The 23,558-nt window shown below is 38.3% G+C and overlaps 1 protein-coding gene across 1 annotated transcript; it reads right to left on the reverse strand.

The window, feature by feature from the left end:
• Window positions 1-598: 598 nt before the first annotated feature.
• Window positions 599-22,827, reverse strand: snx17 (sorting nexin 17). The gene is made up of 15 exons (XM_026318934.1): window positions 22,768-22,827; window positions 18,639-18,713; window positions 16,834-16,951; window positions 15,209-15,273; window positions 13,125-13,235; window positions 11,913-12,003; window positions 9,503-9,590; window positions 6,689-6,758; window positions 5,969-6,061; window positions 5,494-5,697; window positions 3,431-3,559; window positions 3,175-3,252; window positions 2,907-2,981; window positions 2,777-2,818; window positions 599-2,622 (listed from the first exon to the last, which is right to left on the reverse strand). The coding sequence occupies exons 1-15, from the start codon at window positions 22,825-22,827 to the stop codon at window positions 2,503-2,505; spliced, it is 1,419 nt and encodes a 472-aa protein (XP_026174719.1). The 3' UTR covers window positions 599-2,502.
• Window positions 22,828-23,558: the final 731 nt, after the last annotated feature.

Below are 23,558 nucleotides of genomic sequence, written 5' to 3' on the forward strand. Positions count from 1 at the left end.
TTTCCGTACCCACTGTACATTATATGGTGAAAACAACTCCAGGATTTCTGATGTCACACCACTTAGGATTAAATGCTTATATATTAAAATGCAGAAAAAAATTAGGCAATTGTCAATAATAAAAAACAATACTTTCATTTTTAGATTACTAAATGAGTAAAACCTGTTACAAGCCAAACTGCTCAAAATTCAGTTGTTAAATTCAGTCTGATTATATTAATTTGGGCATACTTGTCTTTATACACATACATGTGTTAGGATAACACAAATGTATCAGGACACATATATGGCAAAATTTCTTCTGTGAAAAGGGTCTGCATCTCATGACTGTCCTACACTGAGTGAGATTTTTAGCATTTCACACAGAGACAAATAAATGTGAAAATTATGCAGAGCAATGATGAAGAAATGGACCATTAACCAACAACTGAGTACAACAAGGTCACCTATAACTTCAGTTTATTTAAGCATGATGAAAAATAGACCAGACAGCTGACCTTACACTAAAGTCAAAATGAAACATAGTGGAATGAATCAAGTCAAAATAATCTTCATAAAATTTGACAGTTTAAAAGTAATGCTGCTGAGAAATGCACCTAAAGTGTAATTTGGCACCTACACATTTATTAACATCCATGAGCTTGCAGCTTTCATGTACTTGGTATTGACAGGAATAAAGAAAATAAAAATTGTTGGTGTCCGCATCTCTTTGCTAAAAATGCAACTCAGAGACAGAAGCTCAGCAGTGAAAGAACAAGACATTTATACTGAGAACATTACAGTTTTGGCTACCAGTGAGAGTAAAGATGCTGACACTCTGGCATTGATTTACATTTAGAGGCTTCAAAACGCACAGAGATGCTGTGGCTAACAGCAATAAAAATGGAATGGCATGCCTTATAAAACAGCGAGATATGTTCATTTTGTGGCCTGCCCCGCATGAACTTTGTTCACTCCAGCAACTGTGATTACGTCTCACCTCAGCAAAGCACCTTTTTCAATTAAATCCTCTGAGATGATTGGCACAATGCAGGTACAAATTACTATGAAGTGAAGCCCCAAAGACTGCTCTCCACAACACCATCAGACTGACCAAAAACAAGAAGAAAATCAGATGCAAAATTTGTAAACACTTTAACTAAAAAGTCCCCTAAACATTATGTAAACATGATAAATGTTAGTCTATTTAAACTTTGTTTTATACAACCTACATTTGATCTATTTGATTAAAATAAGCTATGATGATAAAGATATTAGTAAGTGTTCAGAATGCTTAATTGCATGTACATAATATAAAAAAGTGACATTGTCATAATTTTTATGTTTATTTTGTGCAAAATGCTTTAGTAAACTATAATTTGGCATTTATGAGAAACCTTAAAAAACTGGTTAAAAAAAAAAAAAAAAAAATCATAGATGGATTTACAAACCCTCTTGGAAAAAACTTCCACACAATGTTTAATGTTCGAGCTTCCACTCAAACATTCATCCCCACCTGTAATACTGTGCAAAATGATGGGTTCAGCAAGTGCAAGCAGCTCAGCTAAATCAACCATCTATCAGGTTCTGCAAGATTCTAGTTAACCTGGCTGACACCTATTTCACTTGAAGTTTCTATCACTGCTGCGATGAATGACAAGGTAACCCACAAAGCGAAAAAAGTAAAAGTTAAGGCATCAGACAATTTCTGAAGGCAATATGAATGACCATGCCTCAAACATAAGCTGAAAACACCAATGTACCTCTGCTAAGATACTGCATCTACTGACTTGGTGAATAACATGACACAAAGAGGATCACTAACCACATAAAAACATGACCATTTGGTATATAGCCAAGCCAAACATTGATCGTCAGAAAGTATGTGCTCTGAAGAATCTACAGTTTTGAGATCAATTACAACACATTCGCTGGACTTTGGGTGTTTTCTAGAACTATCCATGTCCAGTTCTGCTGTATTATCACTAGTGCCAGGTCTAACTGAACATGTGGCTCTCTGATTGAAAAGCAACATGCAGCCATCACCAGGGGAGGAATCTAGTAGGTTTTCTTCATGTAGTTCATTACATATTAATTTACAATGTACCTCAAAAAAATACCTGCATTACAGAACTTTATACATACTGTCAATGACAGCAATCCCTGTTAATGAAACAGAACTAGGAATGTGTCAGACAGTAACATACAGAACATATCCATATTTGAGTACCTGTAGCTTTACATCCTATTTGCTGTGTGTTGCCACAAGTTTTATAACATAGGGATAAAGTTTCAATTGAATATGATGATTTTAACTAAAATACAAATCAAGGTGAGCTTTTGGAATCTAAAACAAACAAGAACTTAATTAAGGCAGCTATTTCTCAAGGAAGAAGCTACAATCTTGCAGAATCAGACACATACATGTGGTTCGCTTGGCTCGGCTCAGCTCAGCATGTAATTTTTGTCTTCCCAGTTGTTGACAGTGGAATGAAAAGGAAAGAAGGAAAGATAGGGAGGGGGTTACAGGTCATCATCCCCAATTCCCTCAAAAGCATAGTTGCCATGGAAATCATTGCGACTGATGTCGTTTGCTGAGTTGGAAGCGCTGATCCCTCGGAGGGATACCGTGCTCAGCTTGGTCTAAACAGAATAATAAACAGTGTTACACTCTCAGTATAGTGACCTGACAGATTTAAGTTCTGTATTATAATATCTAGCTACACCATCCACCTACATGTTCAGAAGCACAATACAACACAAAAACTGAAATCCAATTAGTCAAGAATATACTCACTGAGAGCTTGACAACTTGTTCACGGTTCGGGTCAGGAGAGTCCTGCAACCCAGTGAGCATAAAGGGTTAAATGATGATGCACCTAAGATCAATGCAGATCAACAAACTGACATGCTATTCCATTGCCTACCAGTAGAGGGGGAGATTTCACAGCTTGCTGACTGTCTGACCGGTGGATGGAGCCGTTGTGTCGTTTTCTCAGCATCTGAAAGGCGTCAAATGGCAAGAGCACAACTTACTGTGAAGTTTGGTTTATGTTTTTATGTGTTTTGTGATTTCAGCACATTGATCCAGAGACTTGTCTCCACCATCAGCAGAATAAATACTGAACATCAATTCAAGGTCAAAAACAATAGTGTAAGATTCTATGATGTGTGAAAATTTTTGCCAACACAAACCTTTTTTACGCTGCCTCCTGATTTCTTCACCATTAATTCATCCACCATAGACTGAAGGCAGATACTCATCATGATAGCCTGAAATCACAGAATGAAAGTCAGTATATTCAAGATTATTGTACTTGTACTGTGCTTTTGAGGAACCAATTTTTATTCCATGTTTGTGAAAATAATCTGGAATAAACTGGTTTTATGAGGAGGGAACAACTGCACTGTCAAAATGCTCTGTCAATCACAGTAATTTAATGTTACCTACCTGCTGACTGGTGATGGTGACCCACTGGAGGCGATCTTTGCTCATCAGATACTCGAAGGCCAGCTCCAGCTTGACCTCACATTTGGCTGAGCTGCAGGGATTGGTTGTGCCATTGGCTATTGGGACTTGCTACAGTGTCAGACAAAACATATAGAGGGTTATTTTATATTTTCCAAATGTACAATACACTAACTGTCAAAAGGTTATTAACGTTTTGTCATTTACATTTATTCTACTATGGGTTTTTCCTGTTTTACCTTCAAGTTAAATTAGTCTTGTGTTTAACAAATGTCCATATTTCTTAACCAACACCCAGCTAACATTCTTAAGGAGAGGATAAGCTTGTTATTCTACTGCAGGACTGGAGGTCGTGTAAGCAGCTAAATCACATTTCCTATCCCACATCTCTTATTAAGCTGCCATTCTTAAGCCGTTGAATCATAAATGCCAGCCAGCCAAATCTTAAGACACACACTAAAAGATTACCATGGGTGCAAAAGAAAGAAAGAACGGAAAATGTACAAATGCAGAATTTCAAATGCCTTCAAAGACGTGTGTAGCTCAGTGACACACACAGCTCCCTGGAGACGAGCCCTCATTCCTCATTTATGAAGCCTGTGCTTTTCACCAAAACTATTTCCTCTGAGCCAGGGACTAGCTGTACCACCCATACTAACAACACACACAAAGATTAGATAAAGAAGCATAGATAATAACCACAGGCCTGAAGCACACAAATACACACACAGGCACAAACTGTTTACGCGCGTTCTTCCGGATCCAATTTGAAATTTGGCTACAATGGGGGTTACAGTACTGTGGTGCTCTGAATAGTAAGTTGGAATGGAAGGGCTAATTAAAATGATTTTGACCTCTGAAAATGAGCTGAGGAATTAATCACCCTGCTGGACGGCGTGGGGGCTCAGTGTGTAATCACACAAGGCAAGATGCATTTTAATTTTGAATGTGCTGCCATGTGTCCAGATATCTGTGCAAATTAACTTTTGGAGATCTGTAACAGTTTCTCTAAAACACATGATAAGTGTAAGGCTCAAACACTAATGCAATACAAAAGTGAAGTGTTCTCTACATCTCTCTTTAAATAAGGACTTGTGTCTTTAAATGTTCAGCTTTCAAACGGTGGCTGAAATGATGTGGGTAGAGCTGCATGTAATGCTTTTCTCAGCTATTCATAAAAGTGAAAATAGATTGTTCAGGCTTTCAGTCGAGCTGTCTCTTTTCAAGACGACTGACTGGGTGGAAGCTGTAAAAATATTCTGCATATTCAAGGCAGATCAACTGTGTTGTGCATGATGGTTTGAATTGATCCTAATTTTACTGAAGCAATTCTGGCTGACAGTTTTTTCATTTTTTAGACAAGGAATTTTCTGTTTTTCATGCCAGCTATGGTTTCAAATGAAAAGTAAAATACAGCAGCAAGTAGAGACTTGCTGAGACTAGTCAGTAAACTTACAAAATTTCTTGCGCAGATTTAGAACTGCATACAGTTGGGTGACTTATTAAAGACATATTTTAAGAAAAGGCATACATACTGTACAATCTAAATGAGTGATTGTGACTGCATTAAAGACTGAACCCATGCAGAACTCTGCATGGTTGCTATTAGAGTCCCTCCTCACCACAGAACAATTATCTTTTCAAATAAACGATGCTGCTCTATGTGTGAGGCCAGTGGATCAATAAAGCACTGTCCTTGTGTGGGCCACGTTTGAATAATTGGACAGATGAAGACAGATGGTGTGGGTGTCAGCACCTTTAGTGAGCAGTGCAAGTAAAAACTACTGTCTGGTAAGATTAAAGATGTTTGTTTCTGATGCAGTGATGAGAAGAGGTTGTTAACAGGCAGGTTTGGATACACATGAGCCCTTGTGGGTTTGAGAGGGACTCTGACCAAAGCTGCTGCATCTCTACTCTGCTAGCTCGTAGTCCCTTAATAATCTGGAGGGAATCCAAATTCATTATTTCAGAGCTTTAGAGTTACGAGCATGTTCGAAGGTGAAAAAAAGTAATGCTCACAACGTCTTACACACAATTCAACTTACTGAAGACGTGACTCTCCAACACCTCATACGTGTGACCTTGAAGCTTCCCTCCTTCATCTGTTCGTTCGGCAGCTTGACATGGAAGTTGAGCTCATTGTTGCCGGCACTGACGATAACTTGGCAGCCCTTCTCAGGGAAATCAGTGACACATGGGTCAAACTTAATGTAGCCATAATATTTGAGTGTCTGACCTAGATGGATGAACTGGAAAGAAAGCATAAGAAAACAATTTTTAGACATTTAACTTTTGTGAAAGAATATTCCAATCCTTGGAGAAAGTAAGTTTGAATTCTCTACTGGATTTGTGTGATTAAAAATGTATTTAATGTGAAAAACTGGGCTAATTCCATAACAGAATGCACTAGAGACAGTATTCTCTGTGACCAAATGATTAAACCTTGGACAGACATTTCTGAGTGTCAGTTGCATTCAACTGGAGGAGGCAGAATAATTTAGAAGAGATGACCTTGTGTACCTCTTTCTTGGAGCCTTTCTCCTGCAGTGATTTGAGCTGCCTGTGCTGGTCTTTGTTGACGAGTACCCAGCCTCGCTCAATGTCAGACACTGTCTGGTGAAGCAAAAACAAGAAGTGAAGTTCATCTTTCTGCACAAATGTACACAGTCAAGCTGGCTTTGTGGTTCTGTTGGCACATTTGGAAGAAATTACACCTGACATTTTTCATGTAAACACTGCAGGTCTGCAAATACTTACAAAGAGACAAGTACAGCTGCAGATGTTTGCAAACCCACTTGTATCTTTGATTTCCTTTTTAAAAGGCCTTACTGCTACACAGAGGCGACACTCTGCAGCTTCAAATTTTGATCAAACTAGCTGCCTCAAAAACACTTAATACGGAAGATCACAGCTTGTTGCAGTGAACGGAATCCACCACAAAAGGATGAGAGGTACTAAGTCAAACAAGCTATCAGATAACTGAGGGACTCATGAGATGGACAAAAGCGTTTGGCAGCCCAGGGACGAAGCAGTGCTCGACTTAGTTTTCTTGAAGTGAATTAAAGACTGTGTAAGCTCTGTGTAAGCTCAACAAAACTCAGACACAATCATGTCTAATTTGGAATTTCTGTCTGATCTGTCTGAATTCAATTTAAAAGGGTATTTTTTGACACCACTGTAGAAAATAACATGGCTGAAAATGAACAATAATTGGATTACCTAAACAATGAAACCTCTTACCTGGGCATATAGCAAATTCAGGCCAATTCTGTTGTCCATCACATCACTGTCATATGCCATGTCCCAGTAGCTGCAGAGACATGAGGCACAGTCACTCTCCCACATTCAAGCATAAGTTGGAATTAACATAGTTGAACAGTTTCTACTGACAGTGGCAATTTATTCCAATGATATACACACCATGAAAATACCATCAAATTTTGGCTTTTTTCTACTAAATATATTGTCTCCTATAAATATGTCAAGAAACAACAATATTCTGTTTACTTGCTATCCTGTGTAAATAATGAGTACAAGCAATACAGATTTTCTTAAAGACCAATAACAATTCTGATATTTTTATTTCTGTAGCTCAAGAAGTATTAGAATGGTATCAACCCATAAAGGACTACTTAATCCTTGTGTTTATCTGAAAAATTTGTAATCACGAGATCATCCCTTTAAATCTGTGAAATGACAATGAGTTGCAGACTAAACCCCACAGCCCAATGTCAGTGAGGCAGCAGTGGAAAGATAAGTTTCTGCAGAAGCTGAAGGACAGTTGGTATGTTGATGACAACGTGGGTGATACACCATAGCGCTCCACAGACAGTATTGTGGCTGTGCTTTAAGTACTGCTGGCAGTTGTTGTGTCTAGATATGTGTGGGTGCCTGAGGGCAGCCTGAGGAGAAGAGCGTGACGCTGACAAAAACTGCACAATTTCTTCTCTGGCAGTTTCCAGAGAGGGATCAGATCTGGAAGCACATATGAAAATGTCACAAATCTGAATAGAAAAAAAGAAATGTAGAAAAGCTATGAAAGATAACATCTGGAAAACTGATCGGTCTTTTATTTAATCATTAGGCCCATGTTTTTCTCACTGTGTTTTAAAGACACTTCACATTCAACTGTGTCTGGATGTGAAATCTCTTCCTTTAATTGACACTGGTTTCATGCTTCAGTTTAGGATTATTTTCATCTGAGTTGGCAGAGCACTGAATTTTTTATTCATTGCTGCAGTTCTCATTGCATTAGTGCCTCCCAAAACCTTGGTACAGGCGTGAAATTTAACATGTTGTAATTGCATGACAAGAGTTTCAGTGGTCGGACAAGCTCTAGTTAATGTGAAGCTTGCCGCCTGGCCACATCAGCAATTCAAAGCGAGTAACAGGAAAGAAAATGGAGCGAGGAGGAAGAAAGAAAGAGGGAATAAGAGAATGCAAGTAGTAGTAGTCTCATATGTGTATCTGTAAGTGCTTTTTGCAGCTTTAGATTAACGTGTAGTAAAAGCCCAATTTTTGCAAATTGAAAGTATGACTTAGCCACAGATTTGCATTATAAAAATATATAATGAATACATATTGCTTACACAAACCTCCAGTGCTATTTATAATCTTGTACACATTTCTTGAACACTTTGGATTATTGTCACATCTGATGTTTTTACTGGGTATAGACAGCATTTCCTACATTTTGGCATGCACCTTTGGCCAAGAACAACCATTTTCACCAATTTTGTCCTGATCCTCCCCTGGACCTCATACAGTGGGGGGTCTGTTTTTCTTCTACCTCAACTTGTTATTTCCTGTCTGCTCCACACTCCACAGTGAAACTAGGTCAGGAGGACTAAGACTTTCCTTGAGGCAGAAAGAAAGTAAACATCCTGTATACCTCAGTCAGCAGGAGGCAGGGTGATGAAAGAACAGACACACAAGGAAATAGAAAAATGTTATGTTGAAGAGGTTAGCAATCACTGACTTCAGACCACACAGGGAAAGAGCAGGAGTATTTTCCATGCACAAAGTTTGTCCATGTGGCCCACCCAAACACATTTGCTCCCACCTAAGAAAAATCTTTTTGCAATATACAGCTCTTTATGACAGTTGTATACTTATTATTGCAGAAGCAGCCCTGACCATCTACCCACTTGTACCAGGCAAAGTTAGAGTTTTGCATTTTTATCTGCAATTAAATGAAATATTTTCAGTTTGAACCATAGACCATAGCCAGGGACCTGTCTATAAAACCTAAACAAATAATATTGAAATTCACAATGTGAGCCCTGCTTTTGTAGAGGAAGTACATTTTCAGGGTCTATCAACAGAGGGTGCTGTATGTTGTGCAGATTGTAAAGCCCCTCAAGGCAAATTTGTTTTTTGTGGGATATTTAACAAAAATAGTGTGATTTCAAGTCATGTAGATGGGGATGCTTGAATTGTTAAAAACAAGGGATTCAGTTTTAAACAATTAATCAAATAAATTGTCAACTCGTGGGGGGAAAAAAAAAAAAAGAGCACACAATCCAATTCAATAATCAAGAAACTTGACACTATGCTTATACAAAGTATGTAACATACAGCAAATGGCTGTGTCTGAATCTTGGGCATCCAGTTCATGCTGAAGCAACTATCATATTTATGGCTCTGTCTAACTGACGCTTCTCTCTGACAGTCAAGTGCACCACATTGTCCTTGGCAAAATAAATTGTAAAACAAATGACTCAAGTCTCTTTTACAAATTAGCTGCCACTTTGTGGAAGATTGCAACGCTGGATAGGAAGCCTGTGGTTAGGCTAACTGCTGCCCTGACACATTAAGAACAAGTGCTTCAATGCAGATAAGGAATAAAATGAGCAATGGCCTGCAAGAAAAAAGACTGTCTAAATGAATGAAATTAAGTATAACCGATGTAGTTAGTGTATGTACTGCTTACCAAAACAAGTAGCTATAGAGAAGACAAGAAATGCATGAATACTCTGGTCAATGAATTAAAACTACATTATTTGAGGAGGACATGACATTGTGAAAGATATAACGTGAATAGGTGGTGGGTACCTTTTCCGTAGGAGTATGTGGAATTCAGAGCTTCGCAAGCTGGTAATGGATACATAAGGAAGTTCAAACTCCTGCAGCTTTCGCACAACTGAAAGGGAGAGAGTGACGAGAACAGACAGTTAGGAACACGTGAAGTCCACACTTGGATACTGATGGAAACAACAATGATAGATGGACAAGTCCCAGCAGGTTAACACACTGTGTGTGTGTTTATGTCCATATTTGGCTGCTTCATAGTGATGCTGCTGAGTTTTTAAGCATCACAATATTCCCAACACTACAACAGTGCTTTGAGGTTACAAATATCGACAGGAATTAAAAAAAAACAGGCTAGTTTGAAACTTTCCTAGGCAAACTAAATCGCTACCAAAAAAAAAAACCTAGTGCTATTTCAAACCACATACTGGTTCTTCTTGACATGCCTTTGCATATTTACAGCATATATTGATTTACACAGACTTCTGGGAAGCACACTGCCTGTCAGTAAGGAACTGAATTCTTCTAGCTACCCTGTTATGTCAATACTCCCACCAAGAGTTTTGTTTGATCCGCAGCCTGCTGTGCCAGATTTATTCCAGTAGTCAAGTCATATTTAACACATGGCCCTTTTCTTTCATACTGAGGGGATATTCGGATTCAAACTGTGCCAGTAATATACTACCTGCTTGCATTATTTACAGATTCTTCTGGAAAACAAGATTTAAAAACTGAAATGTCTAGAAAGCTGTTTGCCTGTGAAACTGCTGTATTTCTTATAGCACCAAATGTGGGTGCAAATATTCTTTAATGATTTTCATTCACACCGTTAGTTAACAAATAAGTACAAACAAGTGCTAAGGGGGTTTATGTGATTGAAATTTAACATTTGACTAAACAATTACAAGCCATTAACACATGTCATATTATTCTGAATACCAATTACAGAAGCAACACATATGAAACAGCATTACATGTAGGCCTATACTTTAATAGGTGTGCTTCAGAGCAAAATAAGGCACTAACTCTTATGGTTGACAGAGCTCAAATGACAGCAAATCCAACTGCTCAGAAAAATACAGCATTTTTTGTTAGTCATGCAGCATCAGTGTATATCACTGTATATACACCCAGTTTATTAGGCAGATCTACCTAAAAATAATCAGTCTAATCCAGCAGTCCTGCAATAAATCCTCAATTGAAACTGAAACTGTTTCACAGAGGAATTGATTCTGTTGTTCTTGTTTGTAATCTGAGGTGTTCTTGAATTGCAACAGATGTTTCTATAGTTTTGTCTACACTATTTATACCAATAATTCTATGCCAAATATCATATCAAGGCAAATTAATCTATTTTTAAGGTATAAAATTGATTTTATTTGCAGTATGTCATTCTCTTGCATACATGGTCCTGTAAACTCTAAGATCTGCTGAAGTGACAAAACTCCTCTTGCAGAGATTCTGTAAAAATGACTTCACTAATCTGAAACTAGCCTGTGAATGTGATGTTATTTAGCACCCAACACAAGTGTCAAATATCAGAGCATGAACCACAACAAGTGCATTCTCAACCTGAAAACATGCCTGCAGCCTTGTGTGCCAGCTCACGTCACTCTAAACACTGAACAACTGTTATACATGAACCAGCCAACACACACACACACACACAGTCTGGCTTTCACTGAGCTCCCAAGCACCTAATAAATGAATAATTCATTGCAGCCAGAAACACAGCAAGAACTGACATCCAGGATGCATCTCTCAGTTCTTGCTTTTTAATTAAACTACAGTACATCTACAGGCTTGTGACAGATAAACTGAGCTTCTGGACTGTTGCCAAAGCAGTTCTTTTATTATTCACTGCAGTGAAGTTAGAGTAAAGGAAAACTAAAATCAAAAGCATGACATTATAGTAGATAATTCCTTTCTGAAAGTTTTTTCTCTGTGCATTTTAACAAAGGTTTTAACATTTAATCCTAAACTTCACTTCATTTTGAAGAATAATTTGTCCTCTAAGTTCTCCGTGATTTATGAATCTTCTAAAAAATAGTCTATGGCTAAGTTGATATTCATATTTATATTTTTTTTGATTTGCCTTGATAAAAACAATTAATTATCTGTTACTTTAGCATTTAAAATTGTTGTTTAATTGTAACTAAGTACTAATGTATTTTAGATCTACTTTACTTTAGCTATATACCTTAACATATTTCACTTCTGCCATAAAATTTTCTGTTGGATTTCTATTTGTGACCCACATAATTTTCAGCTGATCGGTTTGCCAGATGTTATCTTTCCCACTGTTATTTTTGTTTTATTAACCAATAATTAATCTTTTAGGACTTTAAAACTGAGTCTAATAGAGACAGCCAAATGTTACATTAAACCAGTTTTCATTTTGTATATTTTGTAAAAGGTTGATGGTGAAACTCACATGTTAAACCTCCATCTACGCCCTCACGAACAAGAAAGAGACTGAAATAACCAACAAGGTCATCTGGAAGGTCAAGCTTTGTTGCAACCGCCTGAAGAAAGATGTGAGATAGAGAGAGAGAGAAAGAGAGTTCATTTTCATGATCAGATTAATTCATTCTTTTCTCTGAAACATTTTCAGTAAAATACGAAAGATGAAGATAAAAACAACTGAATACATACAGAAGAAAAAAATTGCCTGGAATGAAGTGAAAAAATAGTGACATTTTGTGGTACAAATACTACCAAACGAGCTTCTGCAGGCATAGAAGTTTATACACACAGAGGTCAACTGTGGTTAAACTTCAGAATAAGAGCACTTTAACAAGCTTGATTTAAAGCCAAGTGTGACAAAGGACATCATGATGAAACATCAGCATGTTAACTGTAATTAGTTATTTTAGTGTGTGTGTAATTCTGGGTGATTTTATGGTCAATGAAGACTGGAGGTGGAGTGAATATAGAAAACAGTTGGTCAAAGTCCCAGTGAGCTTACAAAAACATATCTGCTGTGTTATTTTAATTTTAAACTGGGTTCTTTGATTTGACTTGTCCAACATTTGTCTGATATTTAGTCTCGTAGTCAATTTGTGTTTCTTTTCATCTCATCCTGTTTTGTTTCCATTATATTGGGATTGTTTTTTATTGGTTATATGGAACTTGCCCTGACTTCATAAAGTACTTTAAGCATTGCTTTGATGAAGACAGTCTACAGAAATAAATGGGACTGAATTTGACTTATGACATGTACCATCTGGTGAGCCTGAAGGACTCTACAGCAATATTGCTTGTCTAAAGGAAATCTCAGGTGTCTGACAGCACTGTTATGAAACTGCAGTGATCAAATGCCTCTAAATGCCTCTACTGAAGGTCAAAAACACATAATAAAAAGTAAACAGTTATATTATCTCCACACATTAAAGATGATTGCTTCCTATACATATTTAATTTCAGTATAATTCCTTTTGGTTCCTAAAATTAAAAATCGTAGGACTGAAATATTCTACAATGTACTGTATGTGCAGCACCTTAAACACTTGCTTTCTCTACAAATGTTTCATTTGTATAATCTTTTACTATCTAAGTTGCAAATCTCTACCAATTATTTACTAGGTCAAGTACTGGGTAAAAATGTTGCGTTACACTCTTACACAGAGCACATGCCAGCACTTACATCAAGGACGTCCTCCGTCTGATCTGAGGTCAGAATGTTGACTGTAACCTTCTGACCATTGGAGAGGCAGATGTCTAAAGCGACTTCTTCTGTGGGAATCTGCTGTGTCTCCTGTGGAAACAGGACACAAAACATAACAGGCTTTTCCCTCATGCTTTACGGATAAGCTAAGTGTTCTCATTCCTATCGGACAACTCAAAAACAACAAAAAAAAGAAAAGAAAGTCACTGAAGTTACACTGGGCAAGTATGGGTGGGTCAGAGTGGAGGTGAAGAGATATAAACAAACTACCAATTTCAGTTTTCTTAAAGTGGTTTTAAAATTCCATCATACTAAGGACAACAAATTTAACTCGCCCTTGGTTCCAGTGAGTCTGACACTAAAAATAAGTGCATCATTTATAGGGTCAAGACTGCAATCAGTGGTACGTGTGGGACACGTTCATTCAAAAAAAAGGAAGAAAGAAAGAAATATGGCATGGGAAAATCAATTTTAACCAGCAACACAAGTATAATATTTGCGTCAGGCAGCGTAGACATACAAACAATTACATACAAGGATTATTTTCATGCCACTGAGACAATAAATTAGTTCCACAGAGAAATCAAAAATTTTCTGCTGATTATTTTGATAAATTGTTCTTTCTTCTATATAATGCTAAAAATAGGAGGATGAGTGTAATGGGATGTCTTTTATCTGACCAACAGTTCAAAACATAAAAATAACCAGTTTACAATTAAAATAAGACTTATTAGACTGGCAAATATTCACACTTGTGATGCTGGATCACTTCAAAAAGTTCTCAGAACAGTTCAACAATTATTTAATTAGGCAATTATTGCTGCAGATTAGTTTCCTGGCAATCAACTAACTAGCAGATTAATTACTGATAGCTTTAGCTGTCCCATCCATTTATTTTATCGCTCTTAGTTCACGTAGAAATGATGAAAGCTGTATTCATTAGAGCTGCTGTATGTGCTTGTATTCATGCCTGAACAAGGTGGACAACGCCACTAAAATCTAAAGAAAATCAATGAATAACAAGTACCATCACAACCTGTGTATATTTCAAAACTCTAAATAATAGCTTCAGAAATGACAAGAAATCTGAAATCTTAAACTAGATAACCTCAGTGCCTTGTCCTTAGGCAGTCTCTCACCACCACTGCCCGTCTTTTATCTTTCCTTTTCTCTCAGCTGGGGTCTCCAAGTACATCCCCACCACTAAAGGTGCTGATGAAATGACAACAGCGGGTGGTAACTCGTCTTATATTCAGCATCTGCTGTCCTCACAGTATGTACTGTAAGAGGCAGTCAGGCAGGCAGAGAGGAAGGGGGGAGAGAGACAAACCCAGACTGTAATGAGAAAGGAAGACAGAGGTGGAGAGGCAGAACGAGTGTGACGTGGCTGCAGATGGATGAAACTGTCTATGAAGGTTATTGGATTTACAGCCCTCCTGGCAGCACAGGTCACAGCTTGAATGATGACAAATCAATCCTGCTACTTGGTCTGAATAAGTCATTAACACACCATCCATTTGAAATTGTATCAGGCAGCAATAGCACAGCACAGGTTTGTGTTACTGCAGCATAGTTCACTTCAGCTTGAATGTACTCGCATTTTTGGAACTGCAGAAAGAGCGTTCAGCAAATCTTGTGGGGAGGGTGAATCATCAGGTAGCTCACTTTTTCCTTTGTTATGATATAATGTTTGAAATAAATCCTGCTCTCACAAACACTATGTAATTATGTTGCTACATCTAGCTAAATGTTAAATTCCTCTGAGTTGCTGTCTGCCATAGAAATTTCACATATTTCTGCTTGCAAATCTCAACCTAATCTGACACATCAAGTAGCTCAGATTACATAACCAAAGATAAGGGTGTGTCTTGCCACAAACACTGTCAAACACAAAGAACAGAACTACCTCACTAGCATAATGCCAAAACTAATTATTACCTGGAAGAAAAGACTGCATCACCCTTTTGGTGTAAAGAGCACACACCGCCTCCTCACACGTCTGTCAACCAACAAAACACAGCCAAATACAGGTAGGAGGAAAAAAAACCAAAAAAACTACTAACCTGCTGTGCTTTCCTTAAGAAGCTGTTGAACATCTCACTAGCTCCAAGCAAAGGATCCTGACGCACTGTAAAAAAAAGGAAAAAAAATATATATATTAACAGGAAAGTTATAAAAATGAGTTATATCTTACTCTTCAGTCAAATGGAAGGAGCTGTAGAAGTCAAGATGAAATATATTTTGAATTGACAGCTCAGCAATTAGTTAAGGGTCTTTTAGTGGATGCTACGTAAACATAAACCTCCAGAGGCAGAACTGTTTCCCAATTTTTCTTAATTTTGCCTCCCATCGTGCCAATTCAATTTGTTCAGTGAAATGGGTTGGAACTTTCAACACATCTGTCAAGGTTATTTAGCTTAGCATGCAGGAAAATCTACATTATGTTGGGTAAACAAATGCATCAACTTGTCATTGGTGCAACTGATTATAAATTATTACAGACCAATATCAACTGAATGTACAGTAGGCTCCAGGTTTGGTAAGATGAAGTTGTGCCTGTGTATTCTATTTTTCTTCTGAGGTGGCTGCAGAGCAGAGTGCATTTAATTATCTGCATGACAAGACTGTAATATAATGTGTGTGTCAGCTTGCACGCCATTGTCATTTTACAAATTTGTCGAAACCTTTGACAAAATGTGAAAGTTCTGTGAGCCATCTGCGTCAGAGCAGATTGTGTTTGTGGCAGTCCATTTTCCATAACTATGCAATAAGCCATGATGTAACCAAGAACACTTGTAGCCAAGAACACTCTGTGTGCGTATGCTCCCAGACTATGAGCAAATACACACTTGAACAACACCTCCTTGTTCTGCTGTAACTGCCAGTGCTTGAGAGGATTAAAACAAACTCTCTGCACTGCTGCCAGTTGCCCTCACTCATGTTTGTATGCAGAAAGTTCACCCTCGACCTGTTCACACAATTTGAGAAATAACGATGAAAACTTCTCACATTGGGAGATGACATTTCCACTGGGTTCTTTAATGCAACATGCAAAAAAAGACCTTAAAAACTGTTTAGAGCTTTACTGAGTAAAAATGCTTCTCTGCTAATGTAAACACCACACCAAATATGAATTACTCTTTATAACATTTAATTTTTCATTTAGAGAAAAGTTGAGCATTGCTGAAGAAGCAAATCATAAATGTAGGATCCAAACCCATAAAACTTTTAAAAAGCCAACCAGGTTTAAAATCCTGAGTAAGGATTTTCTTCTCAGGTGTGTCAGCATAACTCTGTCTAGTGAGGCTTTGGCTCAGTGTCCCAGCTCTGGTCATCAGTTTTTTACTGAATCACTTTCACTCTTTTATGTGGCACAAAGAGACCAGTTATGGCTGGACTCCCCACAAACGCAAAACCAACTCATTCTTGTGATTGTGTGGAGAAGCAAACAATTCAACAAAATTGTGCTGCAAAGTTCCACTGTCTAAGTTGGTGCTGAGTTTTCTCCTTTCACGACAAGAACAAAAAAATCCCTATATACTAAATAAAATGCCAAGGATATGTAACTGCAATTTGAAGAATAATATTTTAAAATCCACTCTGAAGTCGGAATTCAATTCCGACCAGAAATGAAGTGAAATGCATTGCAGGCCATCTGTAAAAAGTTCATTCAACATGAATAACTTACCAGCCTGCATGTATTTCTCCAGCTGTTCGCGTCTCTGTTCAACCTCAGCAGGAGTCAGAGTGAAGATCTTCTTTGGAGGGAAGGCAGGCACCACATTGCTGCCATATTCTTTCTTCATCTGTTGGTGCAAAACACAAGTTGTGAAATTAAACGGTGAGGTTGCAGGCTACACAACCTGTATTTTCTGATTCTGCCCATGAAAGAAGACTATCTGGGAAGAGTCAGGCAGCTAAGTTTATTATTAAATAAAAATTCAGAACATCTGTAAAAGCAGATATGCAGGTTTATATGATTAAACCTAGTAACATTAGTACAGAGGGGCCATCTTCTTAATTAAAGAGTTATGGATTCATTTTCTAAGAGGTACATTCATGGTGATCGAGATGAATCACAGGTTTATTTTAAGCTCTGTTTCAGCAACTAGCTGGTGGAGTTTCCATGCATAGCACACAGACACACACACACACACACACACAGACACATCTGGAACCCTGACTGTCTAGTTGTTCCAAGTTTTCTTTGTCTTCCAGCTTTTTGACTCATTTCTTCCTATTTTTTTTAAATCATCTGAAAGCTTTTAGCTTTGAACCTTGAAAGTCTTAAACTCCAATCTTACAACTCTGAAGTCATTTATTACATGTGGTTTAATGTTAACCTGTACATTGCTGCGAGCAAAATTGCTACATCACACTCATAGGAATTCACTGACATATTATTTTGCCATTATAAAACACTCAGGTCCTGCACATATGCCGAGTTGTAGGCAGGCCACAATGGGCACTAGAGGAACAGAGGTGATATTCACCTCAACTGCCCATTTCTATTTTAAGTATGCCAGAGGCAGCACTGGTTATACATACAAAACAGCTCTCATAGTCTCATGTCTTCCCTAAATCTAAAATAAACCTGAGCTCATAGAGTTCTTCACAGAAGGGAAAATAAAGAGAAACAATTACCAGTCAGATTTTCTCTGCAATACCTGAGTAGATTTCTTGTGCCAATATCACCTAAGTGCTTTGGGGGTCATGCATATGCCACATGAAGCCCTCTAGGGTTGATGTGCAAAGATTCAAGTGCGTCTTCCCCACACCCAGTTGCTAGGCAACAGAAACTGTCAGACTGGATAACAGAGACTTAAGGATGGAGATAGCGAAGTTTAGCCCTTGCTTGCTTATTTATTAATGTGTAAAAACACCAGACTGCACAGCTATAAGAATTTTATGCTGTGGTGTACATTTCATACCACAAACAGCACAAATATCCAACAACTAAATCCATCTACAACATAATTTGTTATCAGAAGCATATGATAAACACTCTCATGGGTATATTTATTTTCAACCACTGCACTACAGAAAAAAAAAAAAAGTTTACACTAATCATCTAATAGCACCTCTAACAGCTCTCTTTCAGAGACAAAAAACTACTTGAGGACAGACCACCTAACACTTTCCAACAGCACTGCTTTTTCAGATTATGTTCCTTTTCCCAGCAGGTGAAATGAAAGATGGCCAAGAACATTCCTTCCATGTCATCCACCCCCTCCACGTAGTTGCCTATTTGAATGCAACAGACTGAACTCTGGGAGAAACAAGAGCACAAGGCCTGAAGCATCAAGGTTGTGATTCAAAGTGATGGGAGGTTGGCGTATCGACCGTAATAACACAAAGATGAGAGAAAGGTCACACTGGATGGCTGTGGTGGCATTTAAATAGCATTTCAGCATGAGACACATGTAGGACCACTCACTCCTGGTCTGAAGCATACTGACAGCAATGGGTACATTGTGACAGCCTGAGCCTTACCTGTTCATGAAGGCCAAGAAGTTGACTGTAGCGGACCCGACAGTGCAGCACACCATTGACATGAATGTTGTAGGCCTGTGGGAGAGAGAGAGTCCAAATTAATGTGAAGAGAAAGACTGCAAAGGTCTAACATGGGACAAAGACAACTCCAAATGCTTGTATCGATCTACCTAAAAAGCCTATAAATGGAAGCACAGACATGAAAATATCAAACATATACAGAATAAATACATATAATAAATACATATAATAAATATAAACATTTAATAGTGTCAGCTTGTAGTATATTATTAGTATATTATACTACAAGCCCTGTGAAATAAAATCTTTTGCAATGCATCACACCACAACTTCTTCAAATGCATTTCCCAAGGTGCCACGTTATAAAATCAGCACTGCAATAAAACCACAACTAGTGAAGAACAGTGACAGTGAAAACACAGAAGAATCAATCTTGTACCTTGAGCATAAGTTTCACAGCTGATTCACCTCACCAACACCGACACCAATATCCATCTCATATCACCACGGAGTTGTTTGCCCTCTTTTCTGTTTTCATTAGCAGGACCAGCCAAATGAAGTGTGAATGCGGTTCAGTCAAACCTGACTCACTTAAAAACCAAAAAACATGGGGAATCTCTAATCCTTTCTACATTTTAGACAGGAACTATCACTGCATACTCCTCCACAAAAACCACAATTTGGAATCAGCAATCCAAATATCTGCTTGCTGTCATGTTTGGGGCTAGTCTGAAAAAAAGTGAAACCATGAACTGTAATAGAATCCAATGTTTTTCACAAGTCTATTTAACCACCAGTCAACCCTGCCACAATAAATATTAAAAATGTGTTTCACTGCATTATCCTACATTCTTTTTTTAATAAAATACCTCAAAAACATAACACAGAAATGTTTGCACCAGAGAATCTACTGATAAAAATTAGTGGTTAAAACTGCTAAAGGTTTGGCAAATACTGTGATTAAAAAAAAGGGGCTGCCATCAGTTCTTTAAAAAAAATGCATTATATGACATTATGAAGTTTTCTTAGTCGTGCTTTTCATGAATACCTAACCTCTAGACCTGTTTATCATATTTATGAAGAAACAACTGAGCGATAATAACACCTTGACAGCTACCACGAGGCTGTGTACAGCTCTGGCCAGGAACTAAAGGAAGTTCGTTGTGTGCTTGCTGAAGACGTTTCCCGTTTGGGTGAGAAAGCACAAACTATCAGCACTTTAATCTCCCTACTTTTCCGTTTCAATGGCTGTTCTACTTAACACAGTGGGTCATCAATCTAAACAGACTCCTGTCACATGCAGCTGCACATGCTATTTCTGACTTTCAATCCTAATCAATAAGAAAGCAGCAAAATACAAACCAAAACTTTTGAAGGGAAAGAGGAAGGCTAAAGAAACTGGAGAAGGGCCAACGAATCAACTGAAAGATGTATGTATGCAGAGCCAGGGCAGGAAGGAAGAATGAGTATGCAGAATGTCTTGGCTCGGTTTGGATAAGACAATTTAAGAAAGAAAGAAAAAAAAAAAAAAAAAACTGCAAGGAGGTCAACTAAGGGACAGTTCAAAGGATGAATTTCTTTCTTTGAATAAAACTTTATTCTGCACATCCTGGGATTGAAACAGTGTCTATTTGAATAAAGTTGCACCGACATGTGATGCATATTGAGTCTGACGATTTTAAGTTTGGTACTTCTTTAAACACATTTTCAATCACCTGTGTGTCTATAACTTTATACATAGTTCTCACTGTGAGACGCAGGACAATACAAGCATGCTGCAGTGTGTGACTTCCAGGCTTTACAAAACCAGAAGCAGAACTAGTTCATATCTACGTCCTAACCTGTTCCTCATCTAGAGCAAATGAGTCACCATCACTTACAGTAGCACAAAGTCTTTTACACACCCACAAACAGTGAAAAACATAGTGTCAAAACCATGGCATTCAAGAGGAACATACAGTGAGTCTATCAGAAAAGAAGGAAGTGTGAGGACTAAAAAATAATGATTTGTCTGTGCTTGCACAGGAATAACAATGTATTTAAAAAAAAAAAAAAAAAAAAACTGCAAACCTTGTTATTCTAAAAAGCTCTGTGCACACTCTGCAGAATCTGGGGCCTAGTGGTTCCAAGGTACACAGCACATCTCTCAGCATTATAATCAAGCAAAGTCCCTTCCTGTTGGCTGATTACAGGAAGGTCACAATGACAGTCACAGGACTGCCAACTGGGAGGTGAAAAGCCATCTCTTTAAAATTCCATATACTACTGCGACCACTTCTTTATGGGCCTAATGGATAGAGAGTCGGACTTGTAACCCGAAAGTTGCGGGTTCTAGTCTCAGGACTGGCAGGAATTGTCAGTGGGGGCGGAGTGAATAGCCAGTGCTCTCTCCACCTTCAATACCACGACTGAGGTGAGACCCTTGAGCAAGGCACCGAACCCCCAACTGTTCACGGTGTGTGTGTGCACTTGGGTGGGTTAAATGCAGAGTGGAATTTCTCAGTTTCAGATGAATTAAAGTAAATTCTTAATCTTAATCTTCTCGCAGGAAAGTATCTAAACCCATATCAACAAGTTATGTTGAACTTAATAACTGAATATTAAGCTTATTCCAAGAATTTTCCCCTCTCTTTGAAGCACGTGGAGTCAAGATGGAAAATAGTTATTTGCAGGTGTGTGACATGGAAAACAGCCAGTCTGATATCACATGAATATCAGATGTTATTTCAAAGCACCTTTGAATCCAGTAATAATCATGTTCTTCAACAAATCATCTGAGACAAAAAGGTTTTAACAAAAATTAGACTTGACATTCAATAAAAACATGACTGTTTGTCATTGTAGTCTTAATTCATAACTTAGCCAAGCCCATAATAACTTGTTTTCATGGATAGGTCTGTACTGTGATAACAGAAATGCTTCTGTGCACAATGCTGTTGTCTAAATCAACATTTAAGGATTTAAGAAAAGAAAATTTATAGGACAATTTATAGAGTTAATTCTCTGGAACAATACTGCCTCTGCCACATATTAGCACAAAGTACCCTTACTATGTCTGTGACTGGTGTACACTGTAAGAAAAAACAAAAAACAACAACAAAAGCTTAAGATGTTTTATGTCTACGATGCTTCATCCTGGCTGTCCTTGACCAGCTCCAATGAATTACACCCTGTGAACACTTCAGTGAAGACAACGCAAGGCGTAACAGCACAATTGCAATTCAAAGTGATTTAGATGAGGCATAAAATAACGTTTAAAACACAATAAGAAAGTGTAAGAAAATAAACACCCAGTAAGGCTTTGGGAGCATCCTCTACAACAACCAAGAAATATAATGAAGCCAAATATTAATGCATCTCTTGATGTGCTGTCAAGATGGCTAGGCTATATTTTATATAGATATATTCTGTCAAGCCCCCTGTTACTCAGGGGGCATGACAATAAAGTTAAACCAATGTTGGCAGCATTTTTCTTTAAGTAACAAAGAGGATTGCAATATTGTGGTAGCAAACCTGAAATGTCTGTAACAATTGAAGTGCTGACTCAAACGTTTAAAACAAAAGGGACACTGTTGTTCCCAAGCAGGCCACACTCAGGTTTCCTCAGATGGCTTTGACAGTAAATGACCACATGTCAGCCTGTGCCATAATAATGCAGCATTATGTGGCTACAGACTCATCTCCCATGTTAAAGTTCATTGTCAAGAGAAGCAGGGACTCATGAAGGCCAGGGATTTCTTTCTGATTTGTACAATGGCATCACAGAACTAAACTCATCTCAGCAGGATGTACTGGAGGTCAAAACACTTTTACTCAACTTCCTATCACATTAATTCCCTAAAATAAACACAGTCCCCTATCTGGACTGTGTCATTATGAAACATACAATGTGATCCAAGTTGGCATTTTGTGGTTTATCTGCAGGTACTTTATGTTTTTTGGATTAGGAAGCCCTATGGCTGTACACCACTGTTCATGTCAGCAGATCATTTATAAGTGCAGACACAGTAAACTCACGTTAGCCCGACCTGCGGCCGGCTGAAGACACCGTTTAACACGGGTTAAGTGGAAGCGAGTAAAAGAGAAAAGAGACAATGATCATGCTCACCACATAGGTTGATCCATTTTCTCCGGAACGAACCTCCGTCTCGGGGATGGAAAAATGCATTTTAGCTTGAAACACAGCCTGTTTCCAGACGACGAGTCACAGCTCACGATGGAGAAGACACCAGTTTTCCCACAAAGTCCACTGCAGTGACTGTCGGCGGTGACTACAGAGGAGGAGGCGGCTCTCACACGGTTCATCCACTGGTTTGTTAGTCCGGGGAAAGCGGTGCCAGGCTGGGGGAGGCTGCTGCCGACTATATTATCCGGACAACAACTCATGTACCAACTAGCATTCGCCTAAAACTTCTCCCACGTCAGTGTTAAACTTTTCTCACTGCCGTCCCCGCAGCAGCCATGTTGCAAGTGTTAAGTAATTACACATTCAGTGTTGACGTTAAATGTCTCTTCCACGCACTTTTAAGTAATTCGTGCTAACTTAAAACCGCTCACTGTATGAACTGAGTTTAGACGTATGCAAGTATTTTAGTTCATAAGCGCAACCTGATGAAGTTTCGGGATAAAAGGTGCAGTTGGTTCCTGCAAACCCCACAGCGTCGCAGAGACGTTGGTAAACCTTTCGAAATATAAGAGGGGACAGTTGCACTTGTTGTGGCTTTGCTTGTCTTTCCTGCCTCCTACACTTGCCGACTAAAAATGTCCACGACAGCGACGTATACACATAGATAGAGCGAAATAGAAATCGTAGAAAAAGCAGACATATCTATACCCATTCTGTGCTCTACGTATCTAGTGGCCCATCAACAAGCGTTGCAACAATCCTGCTGGGCCAAA

Source organism: Mastacembelus armatus, chromosome 24 (assembly GCF_900324485.2).
Source record: "Mastacembelus armatus chromosome 24, fMasArm1.2, whole genome shotgun sequence".
Lineage (NCBI taxonomy): Eukaryota > Metazoa > Chordata > Actinopteri > Synbranchiformes > Mastacembelidae > Mastacembelus > Mastacembelus armatus.